The 16,071-nt window shown below is 38.5% G+C and overlaps 1 protein-coding gene across 12 annotated transcripts in view; it reads right to left on the reverse strand.

The window, feature by feature from the left end:
* The window catches only part of SLC39A12 (solute carrier family 39 member 12), an 85,936-nt gene that overhangs the window by 28,149 nt on the left and 41,716 nt on the right, over positions 1-16,071 (reverse strand). For 10 of the 12 annotated variants that reach the window (XM_086334143.1, XM_086334142.1, XM_086334151.1 and 7 more), the window contains 4 exons: positions 15,124-15,296; positions 11,254-11,406; positions 5,353-5,419; positions 827-985 (listed from right to left, as the gene is read on the reverse strand). In XM_086334143.1, coding sequence (XP_086190269.1) covers positions 827-985; positions 5,353-5,419; positions 11,254-11,406; positions 15,124-15,296 — 552 coding nt within the window. Of the gene's footprint in view, positions 1-826; positions 986-5,352; positions 5,420-7,997; positions 8,109-11,253; positions 11,407-15,123; positions 15,297-16,071 lie in introns of all 12 variants that reach the window. The other 2 variants (XM_086334152.1, XM_086334150.1) reach the window with 2 other exon arrangements.

The raw sequence follows: 16,071 nt of genomic DNA on the forward strand, positions 1-16,071 counted from the left end.
CATGGCTCCCAGACCATAAGTTTTGATGGATTCAGGAAGGACCTTGGATAAACTCCTTAGAGAGGAATAGTCAGTGATGATCAGTGACAGGACTTTGGGCAACAGACACAGAACCCAAGAGGTCAGGGGTGGCCCAAGTGGACAATATAAACATGAAAGTGAGATGAGAAAGTGACTACCAAGAAGAGCCCTCTCTCAAGGGCACACGTGTATCTGGAACCAGGCTCTCCTCTTTCTGGACCTCTTTCAGAAATGTCTACTCCATCTCTTCTTGGTTTCTGGGAGGCAGGATTTTAATTACACGGGTTATTAAGATTATCCAGAAAGAGAGTCTTTTGTGCATCTGCTACCACATGCCTGTCATTTCAATGTTACGCTTGGCTTTAGACATTTTGTATAAATCAGGTTGATGAAACCATGGTTTGGCTTTCATTTAAATGTTATTTTATCTCATTGGCCTGTTTGCTAACATAATGGATCCAATTCCCCTCTTAATGTTTTTCCCACATTTCATATGCAAATTTGGAAGTTTTTGCTGATATTCTTCAAAAGGAGGTTTCTCTGAAAGTCTCTCTGCTATAGAGAATTCTCCAGAATCCAAAAAGAGTCACTTCTGGCTCCAAGAAATATAAAGGAGCTTAATTGAATTCTATCTCGAGGTACAGGAATTTTCTTCCTTCTTCTCTGCTTTTGATGGTTTAAATAAATTATGAATGGAAAGTATTCATCTTTCAATTATGTGTTGGAAAAAGAAGGCTAGTAAATCATGGCAGGAAATATATTAGGATTTTCTCAACAAGGAGGCAGTGATTCTACTCTGACTTACCCATTTCATGGGGAATTTCATGACACAAGATAGCAATGGTCGTGGTCACTCCCGCCTCGGATGAAGATGAGAAGGCTGCTCCTATTACTAGGCCATCTGCAAAATTATGCAGGCTGTCCCCAACCAGAATCATTATTGCTAGCAAGCTAATGGTTTTGCCTAAAGAACAAAATAAAGGTGTGAGAAGTATTAACAGAGCACAACACAGTTCATGAAATCCTTCAATTATAACCAATTTTCCCTTCCATCCTTGACCTTCTTAAATCGCATCAGATTAAGTAACTCTACTTTGTTTCAGCTTTCACAATAAGTCAGGACTAGAGATGCAATATGGCACTCTTGCAGGTATGGTCGCTGCTTTTCTAATGCATTCAAGTAATTAGGAAATAAACTATATTTGCTCTTCTATCTCCCTACTCAGGTGTGCCAAAAGAAGAAAATAAAAGTAATACTGCGATAACTTTTCAAAATACGTTCAATGACCTTTCCACATAAATCTTTTGTAAAGCATTTTTAAATAATTTAAGACCTTCTGGGCAGAATGTCGTTAAAATAGAGTCTATTTTCCAAAACTGGCCCCTGAATCAGACTGTTCCTCGTGTCAATCTGCTGGAGTCAACTGTTAACCTCATGCCCCTCTGTGATCATCCCCCTTTCTGGTTGGTGCTAAGAACCCCCCACTGCCCCTTCACTCCCTAAATGTGACTGTGATAGAACCGCTGCCAACACTTGTGATTCCAAAGTTAGCTTTGGAATGTTTTGTCTTTCAGAAAAATAATTCAGCACTAGATCACTCCAGTACTCTTGCCTGGAAAATCTCATGGACAGAGGAGCCTGGTAGGCTGCAGTCCATAGGGTCGCTAAGAGTCAGACCTGACTGAGCGACTTCACTTTCACTTTTCACTTTCATGCACTGGAGAAGGAAATGGCAACCCACTCCAGTGTTCTTGCCTGGAGAATCCCAGGGACGGGGGAGCCTGCTGGGCTGCCGTCTATGGGGTCGCACAGAGTCGGACACGACTGAAGCGACTTAGCAGCAGTAGACCAACTAGATGCCCAATAAAGTAGAGAGAAGCTGTCTTCTTGGGATTCTATTATATCGTATACATTATCTGATTAAGGAGACAGCCAAAGAAATAAACTGGACCATATGGATTTAATTAATGAAATAATTAGATCATTAATTGGGCTCAAGTTTTTAACAGACAGAATTTCTGCTTTCAGAAACCTGAAATTGTATATTACTATTTGGGGTGGAAGCATTAACAAGTACAAAAAGTACTTCAGGGATAAACACATATCATGACAGTGAACTACCTAGGTATACTACTTGATAAGAAGAGTCATTAAAATCAATTGCTGTAGTCTAAAAATTAATTAGTCAGTTGATATAAATTGTGTGACAGGTTTGAGGGGTTGCTATTGTTACTATTAGAACCGCACACAATATTCTAACAATTGGACACCCATAAAAATAGGAAGAGATCATCTCATTTCTGTTATTGGATCTGAGGTGGTGGAGGGACTATATTATAATATGATTTGTTATTTTATTGGGGGAATATGATGTAACATTTCATAGCCCACACTGTGAAAAAAAGAACTTCAGTAAACAGCATACTAGCCCAGACAACTGGCCAGGAGGTAAGTGCACTGACTGTGTTGTAAAGACATCCCAAGTATTTCACTTTTCAAAATCATTCTTTATTTAGAATCATCTCTGTGAGACTCAGTTCTATCGTTCTTGTGGTTTCATAATCCATTTTCTTCCTTAGTAAAAACGAGAAGATTTTAGGCAAAGGTCAGAAAAATACAGAATAAATATCAAATTACTGAATTAGAGAGAGTTCTTATTGGCATTGCCTGGAAGCTCTCTGAACCTAATAATGCAGACAGGTCACTTGAGCTGTTCCTGCCAATATTCAGAAGTAAAGCTTTTCTTTGTGGAAAAAAAAAGAAAAGCAATCGAAAGTAGTGCATTTGACAATGTTGTAGCATACAAATAAATTGTGATTCCCAATTTCTGTGCGTATGCCTACATACAGTTTTGATATTAATAGCATATATTCAGATGGAAAAATCTTTACCCAATTTATACTCTGCCAAGAAACAGTCCAACCTATTTTTGTAGCCTATTATTTTATTATCACTGATGTGGGGTTATAAATGTCAGATCATGACCATGTAACAAGCTACAGGCAAATATACATATTTGCATATAAGCTATAAGGAACACAATGTACATACTGGTTAAGACAATTGCAACATTATTCAATGGAAGATAAGACAAGCATGCATTGACAAGTCAATGTACTCACTATAGAACTATTGATAATATTCAATATTTTCCCTTTCCTAGGAATCTGGCAGTCATACTGAGTTCCACATTTCTGACTTATCAGAGGTTTTCCATGGTGATACATGGATTGGATATGGTATCATGTTGCTTTTTGTTTATTTAAATCAGACTGTGGATAGACCTTCACATCCTGAGCTCTACCAATGAGGTAATAAAAAACAAGGAATCAAATATTTGAAGTTAATTCAATATGTCCCTGGCAAAAATGGCGGTTGGGTAATCAAATTTGGATTTGTTCACTGTTCATTCTGTATGCCAAGCTTCATATCTGAAGTGGAAAGATATGAGGCCTACAAAACATTTGAATAAGACCGTCATTATTCCCTGAGCTAGCAACCAGTCTCTGCTCCTAATTTGACTAGGTGTGGCCTTTCCTCTTCCTTTTTTCCAAAAACAAATACAAAGAAATGTCTCTAATATAACTTCTAAGTGCCAGGCATTCTAAAATTTCTCCTGGAGCTAAAGATTCGGGAGTTAAAAATATCACTAGAAGTGTCCTGAAAATAGAATTGGAAGGACTATGTAGTTATATATTTTGAATCACAGAAAGAACCTACAGGATTTAAAACATCAAACACATTCCAAATAGTGATTGTTACCATCATGTTCATTGCTCTTAGCATTTAAATCCTCAAACACATTGCAAACTAGGGATAAAGACCATTTCTAATTTTATTTCCTGGTGCATAGACAGTGCCTAAAACATCCATTTCTTGGATGGATGGATGAACGAATGAATGAATTTGAAAAAAATATAGGAATGCATGCCTGAAAGAATGATCACAAGGAAATTGTTGGTGCATTAGCATTCCTTAGTTCCTCAATGCTGTAGTCCTGGTCAGTGACTTACCCTCTCTAATGAGGGGTCTTTTCATTTGTATAAAATGAATATCAATTATTACTTCAGTAAAGTGTACGAGGATTAAATGAGATAATCCATGTCATGTGTTCAGCATTGTGCCTGGCATATAAGGACTCAATAAATAGCTTTCTTTCTTATTAGGTAACTTACTCTGGTAGAATGGGAGTAACTCACCATGACTATTTAACATTAAAATATTGAGAAGTATGTTTATAAAAGGGTAATATCAGAGAGAAAAATGGGGCAACTGATAAAAACCAACATGGATCTTTTAAAAAAAGAGTTTTAAGAATTATTCAGAAGCATGAGCAAAAGGGAAACAAGTCCTATCCACAACTGGTAAATCAAATTCAGAAACAGGGGCATTCCTAGAAAGAAAAAGATTGGATGTAAATTATACAAACAAGTGAATTTTACCATAAGTTGTGAATAATGAACTGGCACTGATTTGAACTTCAACGTGCTAATAACTTCCCTGGTGGCTCAGACGGTAAAGCGTCTGTCTACAATGCGGGAGACCCGGGTTCGATCCCTGGGTTGGGAAGATTCCCTGGAGAAGGAAATGGCAATCCACTTCAGAACTATTGCCTGGAAAATCCCATAGACAGAGGAGCCTTGTAAGCTACAGTCCATGGGATTGCAAAGAGTTGGACATGACTGAGTGACTTCACTATTCACTATGCTAATAACAGTATCATAAAGGAGATAAGACATTTGTGATGAATTATCAGTAGACTGTTATAGAAGACAAAAAACCAATCCTGATGCAGAACTTCATGGGAAGTGAAAGGTTCAAATCACCGCATAAGCAGGATTTTAAAGGGGCCTTGATGACCACATAAGTATTTATACTAATTTAAGTTTCCGGAGGGCTTCCTAGGTGGCGCTAGTGGTAAAGAACCCATGTGCCAATGCAGGAGACAGGAGACATAAATTCAATCCCTAGGTTGGGAAGATGCCCTGGAGGAGGGCATGGCAACCCACTCCAGTATTCTTGCCTGGAGAATCCCATGGACAGAGGAGCCTGGCAGGCTACAGTCTACAGGGTTGCAAAGATAAGCAATGGGGGAAAACATTTTTAAAGAATGGAGTAAAGTTGATATTAATGGTAGTAATTTTCAAAGATAGGAATAGAAATGAGCCTTTATTTAAAATTTCATTGTAAAAGTTTTAATAATGAAATACATATCTACCTAATAGGAAATGGATATGGTTTTGCCATATTTATTTCAAAGGAAATATAACCTTTTTTTTTTTACGGCACTTCCTATATTTAATGTTTGGATTTTTTAAATTGATACTCACATTTTCTGTTGGGGGTGTTCACACTAGGTATAGGGATTTCAGCTGCTTGTGCATCTTCTGGGCCTTTCTATTTTAAATTAAAAAATAAAAGAGGAAAGATAAGCAATAGTCATCATTTTATCAAAAAACAAAACATCTGAGGAGTTATGTTGATTATCAGAAGACATTTTGATCCTCTGGAGTATATGAGAATTTCTAAATTTCATGGACAAACATAGAAGGTAGAGCCGAGACTCTGCAAGCTCGTTTTTTTCCACTATCACATTTAGATGAAAATAGCACTCTTACTTACATAGATCAGCGTCTTCCATAGAGAGCTAGAGGCTACCTAGGTCATCTGTAATTCACTCTTAAATTATGAAAGCATTTATGAAAGCCAAAAGCTGTAGGAAAAAATGATTCTTGACTCTTGACCAAAGTTGACCCTGTTCCTGTATGGCAGATCGTGGATCTAGAATTCATCTTCTGATCTTTAAGTGGATTGTGGACAAGAAGCCCTTGTAAACCCAATATTTCAATTCATTCATTGTAGCATATGATGCTGTTACTGTTGTTTTCCAGTCAGTAAAAAAGAAAATCTTACTCATTAATAAAGGAGATCCACAAACTTACTAAAACAATATATTTGAAAAGGTCTTTCATCCTTTCACATGGCAGGGAAGTGAGATTTTGAAATTGACTTCTAAGAGTTGAGATGATATGATTTCATTTCAGAGACTGACTCATTTTCGATTTCAGGAAAGTCACTTTCCCTCCCTAGGCTTCAGATTCTTATTCTGGCACGTGAAAAGAATACTGCATGTCTGCCTATGGAGCATTTTTAGAAGTATACTCACATTACCCAAAATTGTGGAAACTTCGAGACAAATCTCATGTGAGACAAGCATCTTCTTTAAAAAGTAAAACAGAGAAGGTAAACCTAACATTCAAATGTTAGAATAACAACAGTTATTCAAAAGATGTAATGATAGGCTAATTTTGGAGGATGGCTGAGAAGAGGGGCTCTGAAGGATTAAAGGAGGTAGACAGGACTCTTGCCTGAAACTGGTGGATCTAGACACAAAAGAAAAATATGTAGATTTTAAATTACATCATATGAAAAGCCTGATTATAATCAAGAGAGTCTATATTCTAATAAAAGACAGGAGTTCAAAAATTTATTCCAGGATTTTTTTCCCTCAAAAAGCTCTATATTGTCACACTATGTAAAGGAATTTACAGGCAAACATCCTTTGATGATTGGAAGGATTTGTGAGTTCCTCTCCTTCCTTAAAAAACAGGAAATTGGACCCATCAAACAATCCTAAAAGTTCATGTTATTCTATCTCTTTTTAGGTTGATCTTGCAGCTTAAAGAACAAAAGAAATGGTGAAATCTCTTATTAGTGAGATAGCACAGTCAAATTGTTCTAAACTCATTACGTTAGCATCAGAATTTTGCTTATTTGCATCTTGGGGCTCTGGACACTTCATTCACACAGAAAGAATGAGGTTACCATTAAAGTGATTTAAAAACTAACCTCAGGGATTTCCCTGGCTGTCCAGTGGTTAGGACTCAGCACTTTCATTGCTGGGGCCTGGGTTTAATCTCTAGTCAGGGAATTAAGATCCTGCAAGCTGTTCAGTGCAGCCAAAAACAAAACAAAACAAAAAGTGTGATCTCAACTTGAAGTTATCTTCTTTCAAACCACATGTGACGTATATAAACACTAAACACAATAAGCCTTTTTAAAGATATTATTTTAAAGAAATGTTTTATGTTCACATCTCTGAATTGGCTGTAACTCTGGAATCTACTCCCAGACTTGTGTTTTGCCAGGTTAATGTCTCAGGAATAACTTACTTCTCTTCACTCAGGAATCTACCCTTGAACTGTTACTCCCTCATTCAAGATCAGGGTTATGGGAGGCATGTTTTCCAACTGTGATATGCTTTCATTTTTTTCCTGTTCCTTTTCTTATGACTTTAAGAACTAGAATGAGAATATTGTTTTGAACTTGACTGGAGGTTGTGTTTTATTAATTAATTTATTTTGAGTTGGAGGATAATTGATTTACAATTTTTTGTTGGTTTCTGTCATACATCAACATGAATCAGCCATAGGTATACATATGTCTCCTCCCTTTTGTTTTGAGAATTCACTTGGAAGGAAGACCTTTGTCGTGAAAAACTCAGTGTAACAAAAGGGACTTAACTATGAGACATCTTCTTAGGCAGAAGCACTCTCTCCTACATCACAAAATGAATGCCCCACTCCTAAACGCTCTAATTCCTTGCTCAACATTTATTTGGCCTCATCTAGTCATGACTAAAGGATTACTCAGAATGGAGAAATCTCAAGGTCAGCTGGTTTATGAAAACTTGTAAACACAGTGATGAAGGATATGTATATTATGTCAATCTGATCCACATGTGTTTCAAAGAGGTGCAGATAGCAGTGACTTGAATCTATGGAAAATGCATTTACCCCTTGAAAACAGCCTTCAGGTGCTTGACAAAGTTTTCCAAATAGGATTTATCATGATCAAGAATAGGCAAATCAGGAGGGGATTCTACTTAGCTAGCCTACTGATTTTCATCTATTTATCAAGGAATAAAAGAAAGAAGGTGATCAAATCAGAAGAATACTTCAGATCAGTAACCTACCAACTGGATAGTTGAAGCAGATTTGCCTCTGCCTGACTGGTCACTTAATTCAGGGTTGAATGCAAGATGGCGGGAATGCGCCACATGCCCATTAACCAGTGACACGCCCTGCTGGATGAGGATGGTTTAAAATTAGTGCTGAAGCCAGAAGAACACAGATGCAGCCTTTGTCAATTCCATGGCTCTATTTAACATTTTGTTTACTGGCCAAGGAGGCAGATGACACAAAAAGATTACTCGGAGAATTTCATCAGGATAAATACTTGCTAAAATGGAAAAGCAGAGGACTGTGCTGAATATCATGCATATTTTCAGTGCTTGAAGAATGCAACCTCAAAACTTTTAGTCACGATTTACAAAGGTTGAACAGTGGTAGTTTTTATATTGTCACTTTTATTTCCCACAAAATTAAATTACGAGTTCCTTCTGATGGAGAATGATATCCAAAAGGATGATAACTGAAACTGTATTACACCCTATAACTACTAAATTAATATCTCCAGAAACACTTTCACCAATTAGAGTACATGTAGCTTCTAAAATATTCACATTCCTTTTTTTTTTTACAAAATATAATGCATCTTAAAATTACATTCTTAAAACTCATTTTAAGTTCCCTGACAAGTCCAAGAACAACCTGAAAAAAAAGCATAATTTTTAGATATTCAGAATTTACTTCACTCAGTTATATCTGGTTACATTTCTAATTATTACACATAAGTCGATATATTGGCTTTGTAAATTAATTTTCCAGTCCAAGAATGGTAGTCTCTTGTGTGTAAATGGGAATCTTTTAGTATTGTCTTTAGTGCTTAGTTAGATTAGAACTCCTTTTGTGGAGGTTAAACCCCTAAACTTTTAAAGTAAGGGTTAGGATTGAATCTGCGATTCCTAATTCCTGAATTGTTATAGCTAGCACTCTACTTGACCCCATGCCAAAGAACCACTTTGATTCATTAAAACAGAAATTATTTTACAGAATTTCATTTAAAATCTATTGTGGAAAGCTTCAAATATACAGAAAAGCTGAAAGAATTATGATGTCAACATTCAGACACTCACTACCTAAATCCCACCATCAACATTTTACACACGTATTTTATCATCCATCTATTTACCTACTGTCCTTTATCCATCCATAAACCTATTTTTGATGCATAAAATAGAAATTTTGAATAAATCTAGGAAAGATAAACAAAAAGTGCTGACTAATGTTTGCCCTAAGACAAGCATTTTACAGCTACATGAACAGGTCACCCTGCTTATTTAACTTATATGCAGAGTACATCATGAGAAACGCTGGACTAGAAGAAACACAAGCTGGAATCAAGATTGCTGGGAGAAATATCAATAACCTCAGATATGCAGATGACACCACCCTTATGGCAGAAAGTGAAGAGGAACTAAAAAGCCTCTTGAAAGTGAAAGAGGAGAGTGAAAAAGTTGGCTTAAAGCTCAACATTCAGATAATGAAGATCATGGCATCTGGTCCCATCACTTCATGGGAAATCGATGGGGAAACAGTGGAAACAGTGTCCGACTTTATTTTTTGGGGGCTCCAAAAATCGCTGCAGATGGTGATTGCAGCCATGAAATTAGAAGACGCTTACTCCTTGGAAGGAAAGTTATGACCAACCTAAACAGCATATTGAAAAGCAGAGACATTACTTTGCCAACAAAGGTCCGTCTAGTCAAGGCTATGGTTTTTCCAGTGGTCATATATGGATGTGAGAGTTGGACTGTGAAGAAGGCTGAGCGCCGAAGAATTGATGCTTTTGAACTGTGATGTTGGAGAAGACTCTTGAGAGTCCCTTGGACTGCAAGGAGATCCAACTAGTCCATTCTGAAGGAGATCAGCCCTGGGTGTTCTTTGAAAGGAATGATGCTAAAGCTGAAACTCCAGTACTTTGGCCACCTCATGCAAAGAGTTGACTCACTGGAAAAGACTCTGATGCTGGGAGGAATTGGGGGCAGGAGGAGAAGGGGACAACAGAGGATGAGATGGCTGGATGGCATCACTGACTCGATGGACATGAGTTTGAGTGAACTCCAGGAGTTGGTGATGGACAGGAAGGTCTGGCATGCTGTGATTCATGGGGTCGCAAAGAGTCGGACACGACTGAGTGACTGAACTGAACTGAACTGAACAGGTAGAAAGGGAATAAATAGAAAACCATGAAGATTGCAGAATTGCAGGACTTAGTAGGGAGTTTGTTTTAGTCTCCTGGAGTTTTTTTTGAAAGCATTTACCTTTTCGAAACATCCCACAAAACTGTTCACCTCTTCTCTTATAGGATCATATTTAAGAGCAAGAGGAAACAAAATCTATATAATAGCCACACTGCATCTTACATGTCATCATATATGTAGAAATTGATTAAAAAAAAAAAAACAGGCACTATAAAAGCAATTACTCAAGCTGAAAAAAAAAATGAGTTACCACCATTTCCATTCCCGAGTTTCTTGTTTTCATAATTTTAAATGTCATCCCCTAGAGGAGGGCATGACAACCCACTCCAATATTCTTGCCTGAGAATCCCATGAACAGAGGAGCCTGGCAGGCTGCGGTCCATAGGGTTGCAAAGAATCACACACGACTGAAGCGACTTAGCATGCATACATGCAAGATAGAAAAAGGGCTTTGCAGATGACGCTAGTGGTAAAGAACCACCTGCCAATGCAGGAGATAAGAGACGTGGGTTTGATCTCTAGGTTGGGAAGATCCCCTGGAGGTGGGCATGGTCACCCACTCCAGTATTCTTGCCTCGAGAATCCCATGGACAGAGGAGTCTGGAAGGCTACAATCTATAGGGTTGCAAAAAGTTGGACACAACTGAAGCCACTTAGCACACACACAAGATAGAAAGTGACGTGTGGTTTTATGAATTTTCAAAATCTTTGTTTGCTTTTTGTTTTGAATTAGGAAAGATACCCAAACACAGATTTGTAGCTAGACCTTTAAACCCCCTCATTCTCAAATGTGAAATAGTCTATTTCTAAATTAGCCATGAAGGCCAAAAAACAGGTTATAACAAGCACAGTAATGGGCCAGCAACAGATGTTTGAAAAATTAATAATTATGCTTACAGGGATGCTGTCTGTCAGAATGATCTATGCATTCTAGAAATCAGAGCCTCACCCCTTAAACAGACAATCTCATGAAGATGCCAATTACTTTTGAACAAGTAGCTCTGAAATAAAAGTCAAATATCATGAAGCTCTAAAGCAAAAAAGATACATAAAATTTAAAATATACCTTGGCACCTGGTGATACAAGAAGAGTAAAACATTTTTCTATTAAGAAAAATCCATGGATGCCTCCAATTAATCCCAACAGTTTCCAAATATGCCCTTTGTTTTCATAGAAATGTCCAAACTCTGAGGTTTCCTGCATATGTAAACCAAGAATCTAAAAAGAAGAGACAGACAAATTTTGGTGACCTAAATGTAAATGAGTAGATCCATTGTTGAATACATTCAATTTCTGTTTTGGGGAACCCCACGACAACACCTGAAATCATTCACAGCCAGTTTACTTCTAGACGTATGAATCCTTCCACTATATGATTTCATTTCAGTTCAGTCGCTCAGTCGTGTCCGACTCTTTGCGACCCCATGAATCGCAGCACGCCAGACCTCCCTGTCCATCACCATCTCCTACTCAGGGTCAAATAAGATGTGAGAAAAGAAAACAGAGCTTTTGAATAACCTCTGCCAAAGAGCAGACTAAAGCCTAAGCTTATCTCAGCAAGTGTGGCTTTAATTTTCATACATTCTCAGTCCTTTAGCTGAATGTTTTTCAGTTCAATCTGTCCCTATTTGCACAACAATGCTCTATAACAAATCAATATTTTTTATTATCCAGAACAAATATAAAGATACATTTCATCCAGGGTTTATTCTCCCCATGCCTCATAGCAATTAAAGCTGTTAATCAATGTTCAAATAAGTAAGAAATCCACCTGAAAGATTTTTTCCATTGAGTATGCCCAGCAACATTGTCAGCTCCTTGGGACATAAAAGGATACCAGAAAAACATTAGGAATTTTCCTTGAGTTGACTCATCCCATTGGTTGACTCATCCCATTGGTTGACCTCATGACTTCTTGTGAGCAAGTAAATTATAATGTATCATATTCCCTTCATAGGAGAGGACAGTTTGGTAAACAATTCAGTGGTCTCCACATTTAAGATGTTACTGATCATTAAATTTAAAAAAGAATTTAACTGTGTATATGTTCATATCAATGTGTACAGATATTTATGTATGTATACATGTATATACATATGTGTACATGTGTGAGTATATGTATAGAACTCCGTGTACACATTGAATATATGGACATCACTAAAAACAAACACATATTAGCCCACTTTTTTTTTAAAGAATTTTTTTTAATGTGGACAATTTTTAAAGTTTTTATTGAGTTTGTTACAATATTGCTTTACGTTTTGTTTTTTTGCCCATGAGGCATGTGGGATCTTAGCCTGCCAACTAGGGATCAAACCCTCACCCCCTGCACTGGAAGGTGAAGTCTTAACCACTGGACTGCCAGAGAAGTTTCCACATTTTCTTTTGGTAAAGACATTGAAGGACACTCCCCTAATATTTGTGATTACCATTATTTCACAAAACAAGGACACTGTAATGTCACAAAAGAAACAGGAAAACCTCAAAATTTCAGAATAAAATGTAGATCTTGAAGTAGAATCAACATAGCTAGTTAAAAGAGGAAATGATGCCAATAGGATTTTTCTCATTTCTATGCAGACCTTCAAACACTTGCCTTGGATCACATTCAGGAACCACTGATTTTTCTAGCTTTCTGCCACACTGGTACTGCGTCTGTCTTCCTCTTCTCGATAACTTCTGTCCTCTCTTTCTTCAAGTAAAGCAACTGCCTTCTAAGTAAAGCAACTGCCTTCTTAGCTATGTTTTCCTCTGTAATATATCCCCGTAGGGCCAGTTGACTGTCCCACCCAACCCACATCCACCCCTGCTGCCTTGGGCTCTGGGCTTTCCCACTGAGGGAGACCAGGGAAGTCTTAAGATCCTGTTGCTACTTCCCAGGATCCTGGGCTGTGAAGAGCTCTGCACCCACTACAGTGACATAGAAACAGGCTTCTGCCACTGCCTCAAGCCAATAAACCCTGAAATATTTCCAAAAAATTAGATTACCAGGGAGATTAAAACTAATAATGGTTTGTTTCGTATCTACAATGCTCACTTTGCAATTTTCAGACCATCTAATAATTTTTGAGCCTGTAACCAACAAGAGGGACCCTGGAGGAAAATGCCAGAGGATTATGGAAAGTTTTAAGATCTTAGGTTTTGTGACAGGAGGGCAAATCATTTGCTCATCATGATCCATCATAAGAGATCTCAGAAGGAACAGATAACCTCATCTGAAGACCCTTTTCCCTGAACTCTTGCATCTCAGGTCCTAATCCTTCCATTTCTGACAAATAAAGAGCCTCCAAAGACTTCAACAAAGAGCCAGTTGCAGGAGCTTGCCTGTTTCTTAAAGGAAATCTATAGCTCAGGGGTGAAGAATCCACCTGTCAACACAGGAGACATGGGCTTGAGCCCTGGGTTGGGAATATATCCTAGAGAAGGACATGGTAACCCACTTTAGTATTCTTGTCTGGGAAATCCCAAGGACAGAGGACCTGGTGGGCTACAGTCCATGGGGTTGCAAAAGAGTTGGACACAACCTAGTGACTAAACAAACAACAAAACCAGACACTAATAGTTGGGCAAGAAAGAGAAATTCATTTTGATGGTTCAAATGAAGACAGTTCTAATGATGGTGCCATGACAGAGGTGTGGGCAGGGTCAAGGGTATGAATGAGGGATAATGAGACACCCCAGAGACTAGCAACCCCAGGAAACCATTATCACTCTTAAGGCTGAAAGGGCAAAGGTTGGAAATAATGTTACTGAACTTTAATGGGGGTGGAGCTAGGGACCCATGGGAGCTGCAATATTGCAGGTAATGAGCTGCTTCTAGAGACAGGGTCAGAGGGAGGGAGCAAGGAAGAAATACCGCTGCCATTCTCTTCTCCTACTTTGGCCTTTCTGTGGTGTCCCCACTGGGGGAACCCAAACAACAATCCAGCCTGCAGGGAGCCGAGGGGATACAGTCTTCTGGGGCAGAACACACAGCGGAGAAGAGCAGAGATTGGATGTGATGAGGTTGGGGGCCAGCAGAGAAAAACTAGTATATATTGTAGCCCAGTCATTTTTATTTAAAGATACTCACCCTTCATGAATTTTCCTTAATAGTGACAGGGACAGAATAAAGGGATAATGTAGGTGATTATATAGTTAGTTGTACTACAGGGGATTGAAAGTAGAAAAAATATGGGAGACCCTTATAAGTTAATGATTACTCAAGAGAGCAGATTTGCTTAACCACAAAACCAAGCAGACTTGTTTAGCAACAAAAGCACGCAACAGAAGCACAAGACATGCCCCCCAAATAATAAAACGATGGTGGCATGAGCCCCACATCCTGCTCGATGAGCTCAAAAAATTAATGATCCCTAGGACAAAAATCAGTAATTTATGGACTTAGCTTGGCACGTAGGGACAAGAAAACTCTCCTGACCAGGCTGGAGGAGGAGCTGATGATGGAAGCAAGACGTCTACTCAAGGAAATGTTCTTCTCCCCCTCCCCCTTATCCTTTGATTATAAAACCATAGCCCAGTAAGTTCTCAGGGTGTGGCACCACCTTGTAAGCCTCACAAATGTCCTATTCTAATAAATCACGTCTTATCTATCACCTTGCCTCTCACCGAATTCTCTTCTGTGCTGAGACATAGAGGACTGTGGTACCAAAGCTCTTTGGAGCCCCAGAAATGACACCCAATGGTTTCAATAGGAATTTGTATCTGATCACTTGTTTTTTAATTTCAAAAATAAGAATAACCCAGTGAATCGAATGACTGATCATCTCTTTTCTCCTGCAAGGGCTTTGGGGAAATAGCAGTGATTTCCAAGGAAAACACTGGCCACTGTATCTATGCATCCAGGTCGCTGTGAAATTCTTCATAAACACCTCCAATGGCTAAACATAAATTGAAACTAGAAACAGTCCAGATGAAATGGAAATAGCAGCTTACCTGAGGGATGAGGTGGAGCAGAGCATCCCCAGAAAGTGTCCCAACAGCCAGGCCCACAAACAGCTGTAAAATGAGCCTGTAGTTCTCCTCGCAGCTGTGGAAAAGGATCAGTGTTGTGCCAAGCATGGAGCCCAGCGTAAGCAGCGTCACCGCCACAGTGCTGTAGCCATATTCTGAGTTAAAAAGAGATTGCAAAACCAGTCAGAGCCCCCTGTGAGTGCTTCTGCCAGTGAACACGGTAAAAGAATCCATCCTGTACTACAATAGCTAAGGATACAAAATTGTTTTGTGAGTGCTATATTGGATTTAAGGTTTTAATTTGTAAGGCAAAGAATGAAACGATTTTTACTAATTTACTCCATTGTTTTGAAGTTACCCTGATTTCCCCTTGTTAAAAAAACAATCACTGTAGCAAGGAGCTAGCTTACCTCCTACCCTCAAAGAAAATAGTTTCTCTTGCTTTAAACTACAACCTTGGGACTTCCCTGGTGGTCCAATGGTTGAGAACCTGCTGTGCAGTGCAGGGGACGTGGGTTCGATTGCTGGTCAGGGAACTAAGATTCCACAAGCCACAGGGCAACTAGTCAAGACAGCAAACTATGACCGCTGAGCCCCGTGCACTCTAGAGCCCATGAACTGCAACTAGAGAAAATTCCACACGCTACAATGAAGACCCAGTGCAGACAAAAAAATTAAAACTAGAAAACAAACTACAACAGTTTTCACAGACAGACAGTGGTAATATTTGTCATCTAACCACATTTAAACCTTCCGAAGGCAAGAAGCAAGGGGACAGAAAGAGCATATGGTCTGGCCACTGTAGACCTGTATTTGTGGACAAAATGAGTACTTTCTTCCAAAAGGTCTCAACATTATTATCAATATCAATATTGATCAATCAAGATTATCAATATCAAAAGTTTTTACTATTCTCTGTGACTAAAATGA

Source organism: Bos grunniens, chromosome 13 (genome assembly GCF_055505025.1).
Source record: "Bos grunniens cultivar Pamir isolate PY7600 chromosome 13, Bosgru_T2T1.0, whole genome shotgun sequence".
Taxonomy (NCBI): domain Eukaryota; kingdom Metazoa; phylum Chordata; class Mammalia; order Artiodactyla; family Bovidae; genus Bos; species Bos grunniens.